The sequence below is a fragment of the Cibotium barometz genome, chromosome 49, assembly GCF_041138505.1.
Source record: "Cibotium barometz isolate CiBa-2024 chromosome 49, ASM4113850v1, whole genome shotgun sequence".
Taxonomy (NCBI): domain Eukaryota; kingdom Viridiplantae; phylum Streptophyta; class Polypodiopsida; order Cyatheales; family Cibotiaceae; genus Cibotium; species Cibotium barometz.
The window spans coordinates 39,175,822-39,188,632 of record NC_141094.1 but is presented as its reverse complement, the minus strand read 5'-3'; the positions used below and the strand labels follow the sequence as shown (position 1 = coordinate 39,188,632).

The 12,811-nt window shown below is 44.8% G+C and overlaps 1 protein-coding gene across 2 annotated transcripts in view; it reads left to right on the top strand.

The window, feature by feature from the left end:
- LOC147610565 (uncharacterized) overlaps positions 1-12,759 on the top strand; it is a 31,448-nt gene extending 18,689 nt beyond the window's left edge. The window contains exons 2-6 of one of the 2 annotated variants that reach the window (XM_086786116.1): positions 11,213-11,337; positions 11,494-11,580; positions 11,659-11,805; positions 11,918-12,115; positions 12,252-12,759. In XM_086786116.1, coding sequence (XP_086642242.1) covers positions 11,213-11,337; positions 11,494-11,580; positions 11,659-11,805; positions 11,918-12,115; positions 12,252-12,383 — 689 coding nt within the window. In that variant the 3' untranslated portion in view covers positions 12,384-12,759. Of the gene's footprint in view, positions 1-11,212; positions 11,338-11,493; positions 11,581-11,655; positions 11,806-11,917; positions 12,116-12,251 lie in introns of both variants that reach the window. The other variant, XM_086786115.1, reaches the window with a different exon arrangement.
- Positions 12,760-12,811: the final 52 nt, after the last annotated feature.

Sequence of the window (12,811 nt, the reverse complement as noted above, 5' to 3'; positions counted from 1 at the left end):
TTACAAGGGTGGTAAAGCTGAAAATAACACATTTAAAGAACAGGGCCCAAGAAAGAACAAATTTGGATTAACTCCGGAGCAAAGAGAGCAATATGCCAAGGATGGAAAATGCTTTTCTTGTGGTAGCAAAGACCACATGTTCCGACAATGCCCAGATCGCAAACCAAAGCACGAGGACAAGCACACCAAAGCAAATGTTCATGCAGTTCCTGATGTGCAAGGTAATACAGGTCATGATGCAAAAGAGCGCATGGTTTGCAAGGCTTGGGGGCAAATCAAGGATCAGCCCGCACTCTTTATGTTTGATGACTGTGCAACTGACAATTTCATCTCTATGCAAATAGCAGCTGCATTGGGTATTGAGGTTGAAAACATGGGACCTCAGATTGAAGCCGAAGCTGCATATATTGGTAAAGAGGTGCAGGTTACCCCTTTGATTGGGAAGTTGCGTATCCATATCCAGGGCTACCTTGATAATGAGCATTTCCTAGTTGCTCCACTGAATGGATGTGATGTATTGTTGGGCAAGCCGTGGCACCATAGGCTTGAGCCCCGCAAAGATTACAAGTCCAATATGATTTCCTTTATGCATAAAGGCCGCATGCATTTTATTGATGCTGGCAAAGAAGGGGATTCCATCCCAGTTGTATCACACATCCAAATTAATAAAGCAATGAAAAAGAGTATTTCAGCGTACTTGGTTTTTGTGCGTGATAATCTTGTGCCAAATCATCAAAATGTGGATGCTATGTCTAATGATAGGCTGAATTTTCTTAATGCATTCAACGACTGTTTTGCTGACTCGTTGCCAGGTGAATTACCTCCCCAAAGGCCCGAAGATCACCGCATAGATCTTGTGCCAGGTAGTTCTCCTCCTAACAAACCCGCATACCGAGTGAGTGCTGCACCACAAGAAGAAATTATGAAGCAGGTAAACGAGCTTTTAGAGAAAGGTTTGGTTCAACCCAGTTCCTCACCTTACTGCTCTCCTGTGCTTCTTGTTCAAAAGAAGGACGGATCATTCCGTATGTGTAGACTATAGAGCTTTGAACAAGCTTACCATCAAGAACAGATTCCCAATTCCACGTATTGATGATATCTTGGATAAGCTTGATGGCTCAGCTTGCTTTAGCAGACTTGATTTGAAGAGTGGTTATCACCAGATACGCGTGGTGCCACAAGATGTCCATAAGACTGCATTCAGGACAGCCTTTGGATTATATGAATTCTTGGTAATGCCTTTTGGTCTCACCAATGCTCTTGCTACTTTTAATCGTATGATGGATAGGATATTCCGATCCCATCGCAAGTTTACAGGAGTCTTTTTTGATGATATCTTGGTTTTCTCCAAGAATGAACAGGAACACAGAACTCATTTGGTCACAGTGTTCGAAGAGTTGCGGAAGCATAAACTTTTCGTCAATGCCAAGAAAAGTGAGTTTTTCCTTTCAGAGATTCATTATCTGGGACATATTGTATCCAAGGATGGAGTTACAATGGATCCTGCAAAGATAGAGACTATTCGGAATTGGCCCGAATTGCAAAACGTACATCAAGTACGTAGTTTTCTGGGATTATGTTCGTATTACAGGCGTTTTATAAGGCATTTCGCCATGATTGCCACTCCTCTACATGATCTCACAAAGAAGAAAACTGCTTTCAAATGGACTTCAAAGGAACAGGATGCTTTCTTGCAACTCAAGCATGCGATCATATGTGGTCCAGTATTGATTGTTCCTGACTTGCACAAGTCATTCGTGGTTGAATGTGATGCTTGTGGTGATTGCATAGGAGCTGTCCTAAATCAAGAAGGGCATGCAGTTGCATACGAGAGCCGTCGTTTGCATGATGCTGAGCTTCATATGGATATCTATGAGAAAGAGCTCTTGGCTGTAATTCACGCCTTAAAGATATGGAAACATTACCTTCTTGGGGCTGAATTTGTAGTCAAGACAGATCATCAAAGCTTGAGATACTTTCTATCTCAAACCAAGCTTTCAGAGAAGCAGATGAGAATGGCAAACTTTCTTTCCATGTTTCATTTTCAGATTGTGCATACTCCAGGAAAGAAAAATGTGGTGGCCGATGCACTATCTAGGAGGCCTTATGTTGTTGCAGTCTCAGTGGCCTCTCATGGAGATCTATCTGCTATGAGAGATTTGTATCATTTGGATGCTGATTTTTGCCATATATGGACTGATTTGATGGCTGGTCATTCACATGCCTCTTATGTTATCAACGAGGGTTATCTCTTGAAGGATAATTGCCTATGTGTGGTGAACGATTTGCGTCCAAAGGTTATGGACGAATGTCACGCTCCACCTTATGCTGGTCATAGAGGTATTATGCCTACTACTCGCATGATTCAGAGGTACTTCTTTTGGCCAAGCATGCGTAAAGACATTGAGGCTTATGTGCGTGCATGTATTACTTGCCAAAAGCCTCCAGGTTTGCTTCAGCCATTGCCTATTCCCTCGCAACCTTGGGAAAGTATCACAATGGATTTTATTATGGATTTGCCTAGATCCCAGCATGGGAATGATGCTATTTGGACTATTGTGGACAGGTTTAGCAAGCAAGCTCATTTCTTGCCCGTCAAGAAAACCATCAAAGCTGATCATATGGTAAAGCTTTTTCTTGCTAATATTTTCAAGCATCATGGTATGCCTAAATCCATTGTTGGGGATAGAGATCCCAGGACTACAAGCCTATTTTGGAGGGCTTTGTTTGATAATATGGGTACTAAGCTTGAGTTTTCATCAGCTTATCATCCCCAAACGGATGGCCAAAGTGAAGCTGCAAATTCAGCCGTGTTGGATTTGTTGAAATGTTATGTGGCAGATCAAAAGAGTGCATGGGAGAAGTATCTTCCACTTGTTGAGTTTGCCTACAACAATACGATCCATGCTTCCACAGGAAAGGCTCCGTTTGAGATTATTTATGGCAGAGTGGTCTTGCCACCCATCCTTCGTACAAAGGATGAAATTTTTGCCGCTGATGAATATGTTCGTGACTTAGATGTTGCCTTTGGTCAGGTGCGGACAGCCATTGCAAGATCTCAGGATAAGCATAAAACGGCTGCTGACAAGCATAGAAGGGACATGGAAGTCAAAGAAGGTGATTGGGTATTGCTGAAATTTGAGAAGGCTAGGCTTCGGAAGAGGCCAAGACGAGAAGGATCATATCCTAAGCTTTCTCCTCGCTATTATGGACCCTTCAAGGTGATTCACAAGATCAATGAAGTGTCCTACAGGCTTGCTTTACCTAGTCATTGGAAGATTCACAATGCTTTTCATGTGAGTCTATTTCGGAAATATGTGGGGCCAGATCCAGATGAGCCTGTCACAGAAGATCCGCCAGAAATTGAAGAGCTTGAGGAGATCCTCCAGCCAGAACAGATTGTTTTTCACAAGGAGAGAAAGCTACCTGCAGGAAAGCTTTCCAGGAGATACCTTGTGAAGTTTAAGAATTATTTGCCTATTGATGCCAAATGGGTAAATGAGGATTATTTTGCAGATTATCCGCAGTTATTGCAGGCATATCTTGAGGCTTTTCAGTTGAGGTCAACTCTTTAGAAGCCCGGGGGGATGTCACCAATTGGCCGACCATTTGGTCCATCTCCAGTTTTTGCGTCTCGTTCACTTGAGGCCAGGCCGGTGTATCATGTGAAGAGGCCAGTATTTTGCTGACATGGACGGGAGCCAGACTGGTGCCACCCGTGTGTTAGCAGGATGGTGTCGTATGGACGGGAGCCAGACCAGTGCCACCCGTGTATGACCTGGACTGTGTTCGACCCATGGGACTGTCACGCCATGGAAGAGCGAGTATTCGTGCCGTGTTTTGCCTATGGGACTGTCACACCATAGGGAAACTCGTGCCTGGAACTGTGTCTTACCTATGGGACTGTCACTCCATAGGAAGACCAGGTTTTTATGTTTTTATGTCGTGCCAGTTTTGTGCCGACAGATATTTTGTACTTGTTCCATGAACGGGAGATATGTCCATGTTACTTTTTGCACATGCACACATATTTTGCATGTTTGAAACTGTTTTCGCATGACATGTATTTGTGTGTTTGCCTGCTTGACGTGTTACTTACTGAGCGGGGACGCCTGCCAGTGAGTCGTGAAGTCTGCTCTGTATTCTGACGAGTTTTAGTGCATGTGAACAGGTGGTAAGTATGTCGCACTTGTTGTTTTAATGCTTTAAATTCTAACCCTTTAATTTATAAGGTTAGGTGTTCACATTTATTTAAAAGTGGGCACCCCCTTTGGGCACCCACTTAGGGGCCAAGGTGGGGAGCCCCACTTTTAAGTGAGTGTGGGGGTGGGCATGGTCACCAACCCCCACTAGTCCCCCTTCATGCATGCGTGGGAAATCTGTAGTTGTATCTTCACTTTAATTTTATTAAAAAAAAGGGCTCCCTTCAAGCGTAGAATCCATCGCTTCCTTCTTACGATTCATCAACCTCTCTTCCATCGTGGCTGGTGGCTGTACACGCCTCAAGCGACTGCAGTACCCTTTGTTTTGCTGGCTGCGCCTACTACCCTACCAGGCGGCTGATGTATTGTTACTCCTTCAGGCGGCTGCTACTGCTCTCAGACGTGGGCCATCTTCACAAGGCACTGCTGCGCATGCTCTTCCTGAAGGCGACCCTCTTCTGCTGGCTGCACCTGCCTCTCTACAGGTGGTCGAGTGCTGTTGCAGGCGGCTGTTAACTCCACACTACTCTCTCTTCCAGGCGGCTACTTCCTCCATACAGGTGGCTGCGCCTGTTTTCCAGCAGGCTGCTCTGCCTACACAGAGATGGCTGCCATCACATGAAGGCTACGTCTCAACTCTACTGTTTCCCCAGGCGGCTGTGTATCCATCACCATCAGGCTGTGCTCCAGCAGGCGGCTGTCTACAGCTATCTCTTGGTTTTTCTACCTTGAAAGTGGTGGTACATCCTCTCCACTGGTGTTTTACAAGGAGACTTCGCATCACCTGGGTGATTTCATCATACTACGAGTATGGTTTTTCTATCAACCATCTACAAGTAAGTGATTTTCAGATTTGAATAAAGTATTTTATGTTTAAATCTGATAAGGGATTCATCCCTCTACGGCCACACCCGTTCGGTGCCGGGTTGTCCAAGCTGTATTGGCGAACCTCGGTCCAAAGGTGCTGAGATCGGGAGAGCCAGGCGTTAGTACGAGAGCGCCTGTTTGTGCGTGGTCTCGGAACACCAGTGAGGCGCTCTCCGCGGAGTCCAGTGAAAGCACAGGACCGTAGCGATTGGGCCACACTAGTGGTCGTTCTGCTTCGAGCTTCTTCATCGAAATTCGAGCCTACTTGTTTGGTACTGTTTTCATATGTACATGGACATTATCTGGTTCTTGGAACCCATGGAGCATTGTATTCATTAAATACTCCCAATAAATATATCATATATTGAGGGGGGGGTCGGCCCGTTCCGGCCCCAGTGCTGGTGTCCATCTTTCCATTTCTGTTCATTTAAATTCAAGTTGTTTTAAAGTTGTCCATTTCAAATTTGTGGTTTTAAAGTTGTGCTATTAAGCGTGTGGATGTCCAACGGAGTCTTTCCCACTTGACGGGATCGGTTTCAGGGCGGACGCGTTTATTGAAATCGTATAAATGTGAACAAGATTCTGAGCACTTAACACTTGAGTATTTCAACCACAAAGCTGAAAATGACAGTACACCACATAAAGGGGCCGATGATAGGCTGACCCCCCCCCCTTTAGGTTATATTACCAAAAGAGTCTGCAAAGTACAAGATTACGGGTGCCTGGGGATTCACCACCAGCCTGCACTTGATTCTTCCAAATACATCATGAATGAATACATTTCAAACAAGAGAATTTGTAGGTACATCCGCCCTACACACAGGTACATCGGCCCTGCACAAGCCTCTTCACAGGTACATCCGCCCTGCACAAGAGTATCACAATTCTCACAGGTACTCCGCCCTGCACAGGATGTAAATGGATCTTTAGGCCCTGTTTCCACGCGAGAAACTGATCCAGAAACCTGTGTTCTCCGCGAGCAAGTGTCCCCAATGCTTTCCCTAAGCACCTGTTATACCAGGAAACCTTGAGACACATCCATGCTCACATATTTCATTGCTGTCCGGGCTGTTTTGTGCAATAACCAGTCCAAAACAGCAACTTTCTATCGCGAGAATTCCACCTGTAAAGGGTCCTACAGCCCTGTGGAGGTCCCTAGAGCAGTCCTGTACTATCCAAGTTGACTTTGGACACTTGTAACCAGCCCAAAACTCGCAATAACCAGAAATTACAGGTCTGAAATTTACCAACCAGCCCTTTAGAAGAGTGTGGGGATCGATATCCAAGCTTGTGTGAGTCCGGGAAGCAAGCAACCAGCCCTGTAGCAACTCCCAAAGCTCCAACCAGCTCTCCAATGTGTTGAATAATGAATAAAACAGCCCAAAAGGCCTCTTGAAGGAGGCGCCTTTCTCCAGTGCCACCTAATGGGCTTGGTGGGTACACATTCAGGCTGACAAGTGTCCCCATAAGATGTCCAGGTAGGTGTCCAGCCCATAGTGCTCCATTTGTCCTGTTTGTATAAGTTTAGGTCCAACCAAATGGGAAATGGCCATAAGCTGTCCGGACTTCATTAATTTTGGTCCAACCAAATGTGAACGCATTATAAGTTGTCCGGCCACTTATTAATGAGTGTGTACCTGCAAACCAATAAACTTTAGTAGTAAATGAAATAAGCTATAAATTGAGTGTGGACGCACTTACCACCTGCAAAACCCATAAGCCCACAGTTTTAGGCCCAAACAGGAGTGCACACACGTGTCCACAAGGTGCCCGGGCGTCCCCGGTCCCTCGGACTTCACAAGCCAAAATAACAAGCATTGTCCAGGCAGCAAGACAATGTCACACAAAGTAAAATAAAGTTATGGCATGCATCATTTATGCATTGTGCACATGTAAACTTGGAGAACCACCTATCATCATTCTTGTACTTGAAAATATTCCGCCTGCCATCATAACACACCATGTGTGCATGGCCGGAATCCACACGGGCACCGCCCGAAAGTCCACAAATGTCCTGCCATGTCCTTGGACTCATATGCATCCACTCATAATATCCATACACATGCCCAGGTATAATACATACATGCATCCGCATGTTTCTAGGTCTGACACGCATCCGCATGTTCCTAGAATATAGGGCAAGTATGGGGCAGCCCATACAGGCTGCCCAGTCCCCAAACTGTTTGCAAAACAGTGTCCAGTCCCTTGGTCTTCATGCGCCTGATGCCCAGCCAACCATGAAGAAAAGCGCAACATTTTTACTGATTTTATTCAGCATTTAATGCTATACATCAGTCGTGGGACAATTTAGTGCTAGCTGACTGGACTTAAGTTGGCCGACTGCTCATTCTGGAGTAGTATAAATAGAGGAGCCCACAATCCCATTGTTTCATCTCATATTTCACCAAGAGCTCAAGCATACAAGGGTTAGGACAGCCAAGAAGTTGCTAAGCAAAGAGGTGAAGGACTGCAGGTCAAGGGCAGAGTTTTCTCAGCCAAGAAAGGTCAAGATTTTTGTATTTTCTTTTCAGATTTCAATCATTCTAATAAAGCAAATACACCATCTGTGGTGGGGGCCCTACAGAGGGTATTTGGGACCCAATACTGTGTCCTCTCCATCTCTCCCTCTCTCTCTCTCTATTTTCTGCACATCTTCATTCAGTTTGTGTGTTAATTCCGTCGCGAAAAGAGTGCTGATTTCTGAGCATTGAAGTTACCGATCTTCTCCGAAGCTTCCGCATGTTACAGTGGTATCAGAGCCTACTTCAAGTGCAAAGATTCAGCAAAGAAACCAGAATTTTTTCTCGCTCGTGTGGCTGGTTTTCAGACGCCAGTGGACTACCCCTTTCGGAGTGACTCCTGTCTCTCGAAGGACGGTTGGTTTTCAGCCTCCGGAAGCCTCCGGACGTCTCCCACACAGATAGTGGATGGTCAGATTGCATTCCGGAAAGGAAGTGCATTTTCCTGCTATGGTGAGCTTCGACGACGAGAGAGACCAAGAACCATGGGACCAGAGTGCACCATGCAGCCCAGCTAGGGCACCAGGCTTGAGTGTTACAGATATGTTCCAGCAGATGTTGCAAGCAATCGCAGACCAGACAACCAAGTTGGACGAGCAGAAGGCGCAGATCTTGGCTCTGGAAGAGCGTACCTGTTCTCCAGCGTCGCGTTTTCCATCTCCTCCTCCCTCTCCTTCCGTATCCTAGATTCCAAATCCTCGACACAGGGACCCTCTCACATTGTCCCAGCCGCAGCCGAGCTCTTTGCTTGAGTTGCAGATGCGTGCATTGGAGATCCGACAACGTGAAGATGAAGCCATGCGACGCGTGGAGCACGAGCCATCAAACTGAGAATTTCATCTGATAATTCCTCTACGGGAATTTCAGTTATGCAGGTTCTCAATTTATCATCCCTTAATTAGAGTCACTGGGTCAAGGGTTAACAGTAGCAATTTGTCAGCACAATCCACTAATCTCATAATGATTTGCTGAAGTCATAATCGTCATTCCAGTTATCAATATCATCACTGGGATTTGTCCCATTCATCCTCATTGTGGCTTTGTTCAACTTATCTCCTTTCAACGAGAATTCAAGAATCATCATCTTTCAATCAGAATTCAAATCAACTCATCAATTCTCAAACAGAATTCTAAAATCATATCAACTAGCATTCGAATTCATCATTTGGATAGCATTTTTGCTTATAATTTCAAGGTCTTAGATTTACTCGTATATATTGTCAGTAAAGAGCTGCAGATATATCCACGGCATATACGGGTAGTCACGGTCCTTGGAGTTATAAGGTAAATACCATCATATCTAGGCCTCAAGCAAGTAAGGGATTCCATACGATTGCGAAGACCCAATTACCAATTTATGAATCTTCATTCTGAATATCAATTTGTATCATGAGACTATACCAAAATAGACATGTTCCAGGCAAGTACACAAGGTACCAGACCCAATGGAACACCAATCCACCAAGCATTTCCGGTCATGTACACGGAGGCACAAGTCCCAACGGAAAGCCAAGTCCACAGTATCACATGAGTGGCATTAATCCCCAGCATATACAACTGCCATGGACACCAGTCCAATATACATACATGATGAGAAAGCACGGGTGGACCAATTGGGTGGCCAAATCGTGACACATTAATATTGTTTACCTCAAACAAATCAAGGCAACACACAATTCTCCTTGTACGGGCATACAAGGGTTAAGTGTCCAAAAACACTCACAATAAATTGCCAAAAAGCATCAACTTTGCAAAATTCAAAGTATACTTAGCTTTTCTTTGCTAGGTTCGACATGAAGCCAAAAGAAATATCTCCTCACCATATCCATAAGATATCTTGAGATATAGCTCCATCTAGCTTACTTGTAAGCTTGATTTATAGTCCACAATAATCCATATGGAAAGAGTGTTGAACATGGGCACATAAAGCCAACTCCATACTTTGAGGATAAATTCTATGAATTCAGAAATCCTTAGACCAAGGTGGCTCTTGACACATGACTGCTTCCATAAGTGAATAAGTTGTCCATGCTCAATAGCAAAACTGTTGGTCAGTGTGGTCCCCACTTCTGATCTTCTCTCTTCCTCATTGTTGGAAGGAAGCCTGTGCTTCCAAGAAAGCCTATGCTTTGATACCACTGTAACGGATGGGGGACCCACAACAGAAGATAAACACTTCAAATATTTAATGAGAGAGTATAGAGAGTAAAAACACAGCAAGAAGCCACAAAAATATAACTAGACAACACACTAAGCTAGAACGGCCACCCCCCGTAGGAACTTCTTTATTCAGTACAAGCTTTACAAGAACTCAAGGCGAGGGTGCAGTCATGCACCGGATTTTCCACAATATACCGAGCAACCTTCCACAAAGCATTCTCTTCCCAGAAACAGTCCCAAAATCAGCCCAAAGCTGACTTCAAATCAGCCAAAACTGTATCAAAACACCCCTGTAGGTGACCAGCTTTAGATAGATACTTTAGGGCTGCAACCACCACCTTAAAGGTGGCCAGAAGAGAGAGAGAGAAAGAGAAACCAGCAGCTGTACGGCCAGTTCTGTCCCACGTGCGGCTGTACGGCTGTTGTACGGCCAGTTTTTGAAAGCGGGTGCTGCTGTATGGCCAGTGCCTGTGTAGCATCCAGTCGAACAAGAGAGGAGAGGAACCAGCTGCAGTCGACTAGCAAAGAACACGGCAAGTTCTGCTGTCAGCCAGCCCAGAACTGTACGGCCAGCGCAGAGTAGAGAAGGGAAGAGTCAAAAAGCTGCTGCCCGCTTGTGTACTCTCAAGCACATCCAAGAGAGAAAAACAGCAGCTACCTCCTGTCAGCTCTCCTTCCTTATTTATGGAGTCGACCAGCCTATTATATCCCCCATGCTTTTCCTTCTTGGCGAAAAGTGGTCTACTTCGGTAAAAATATCCCCCTTTTTGCTTTTTCCCAGCTTGCTTCCCAAGGTTGTAACTAGGCGCCTCTTTCTATCCTGGGATCCATTCCCAAACAATAATATGTCTGGCCAACCTTTAATAATGTGTGAACACATTGATTTATGAACCATATAAGTTATATGAATGATTAAAATCTCATGTTACTTATGCTGTGTAGCCATCTTTCAGGCCAATCCTTGCCAGTGAATGCCTCAGCTTCGGTCTGTGGAAAATCCCGTTCTCACCTTGGTTCAGTTCTATGTTTGGGCTTGCCCCAAAACACTGATCAAAGTTTGGGCTTGCCCCAAAACACTACCACCACTACCATGACTCCTATTACCACAACTACTACACTACCACGCCTACCACTACCATGACTATCACTACAACAACTACCCACCACTACCGCTACAATGACCACCACCACCACTAATACTAGTCCTACGATTATTACTACTAATTTTGGGGGGGTTCGGGGGGGGGGGGGGTGGCGGGGGGAAGTGGTGTGGAAAGGTTGGGGAGATCTCAAAGGGACATGTTGATCTTTACGCTCTTAATATGCAACACGGTGTAGGATTACTTTTAATCTTGTCATAAAGCAGTAGATTAAGCTTGCTTACTTGCTTAATTGTAAACCTACAAACATTTTTCACATAGGAGTGGATTAAGCTGCTTACTTGGATGCTTATCTAACATGCAGTACATCAGAGGATCAATGTAAACCCTGCTACAAAGCAGCCGCCTGTGATTACTAATCATCTAGATAATCTCACCAGTTTTTCGTCCAGTCTTGGGACTGACCTCCCGCTGCGTGAACATCCACAGGTAGTTCACATGGAATCACAGCATGGGTTTTTACATGAGGTTATTACATTGGTTGCCATACTTCCCATGTAGTTGCATCCTTGGTCATGCTAATCTTTCTAGGTAATTACATGCATAATGGTGATATGATTCTTAACTAAGCCTCCCCTTGCATAGGTTCCCTTTCAAACTTATTTGCAAGATCGCGAGAGGGTATTTGAAGCTCTGTTTCCAGACAAAAAGCGGTGTGAGAAGCTCAACGATGTAAATTAGCCATGCCAAACTCTGACACATTGGTGACATATTCAGAAAGAATCCTGATTGATTGTTCTTGTGTAGAAGGATTGGCGCATTTACATGCTCCCTCTCGAGTTTCTGTTTCTGTCTGTGAATCCAGTCTTGGACATGCGAATAGTAGTTCAACAGCCCAACCTGGGACTTCCTGTTGCCATACCCAATGATGTTGAAAGGGTGCTCACCTTGGAAGCAGTAAGTAAAAACTAAGCGTGAATGACCAGTACGCAAGAGCAAGTCAGCGACATAGGAAGATTCAGATAGAGCATTATGTTCAAAACTCTCAAGCTGAAGTGACTTTTTGCAGACCAAATGGCAGTTGCGTGGCTTGGACTATGTTTTGAAGCCCTCCGATTTTTTCCTGAGTGTAAATGGGATTTTATTTTCTGAGAGAAGAGGCGCCTCATCACGGCTAAAGGGACATCTGACAATGAGCGTTAAATTTGTCATCCCACCATCCTTGTCAATGATACCACACGAAGCCTTCAAAAGTGTTGGAGAAGCGGTAAGTCCTCTATGTTGAACTCAGGTGCTGTCTTACACATATTGATAGCACCTCCGCTCTCCAGGTGTGGCTGCCTTGACACGTGTGTTGGAGTCCATGAGCAGTGACTCTAACATATTGATGATTTCAAATGCAGGTCTTGACACGTTTATTGGAGTCCATGAAGGAGAAAGTCAACAGCAAGCTTCTTGAGGATTACAGGGCTTATGCAAGAGAGGTGTCCCAAAAAGCTGGCACTAGGGCACAGCTGGTGACTCGGGCTGCATGAAAGCTGAGTTTCCATCGGTGACTCAGTCACCATTGACTTGGGTCTCAAAATTGTACTTTAGTGCAGAGATGACTGAGACACCGCTGAACAGGCCAACCAATGCAAGGCTGAAGTGACAGGCCAAGTATGTTGTCTTTGTATGAGTTTACAGTAATGATCATCGTCTCCACCACCCTCTCACTTGCTGGAGAGCTTGATGTGCATTATTGTTCAGTCTTGTACAGTGCATGATAAGGGTTTTTACAGACATAACTGCTTGTGAGAAGGTTAGATCTTATTGTCTGTGAGGGATGGGCATAGGATCTCCTTGGTCCATGGTGAACCTGTCTGTAAATATCCCAAGTTCGAGTATGTAATGTACACATAACTTGGAGAATCTGTGTGATCTTAAAAGACTGGTTTTCTAAATATATGCAACTTTGAAGAGA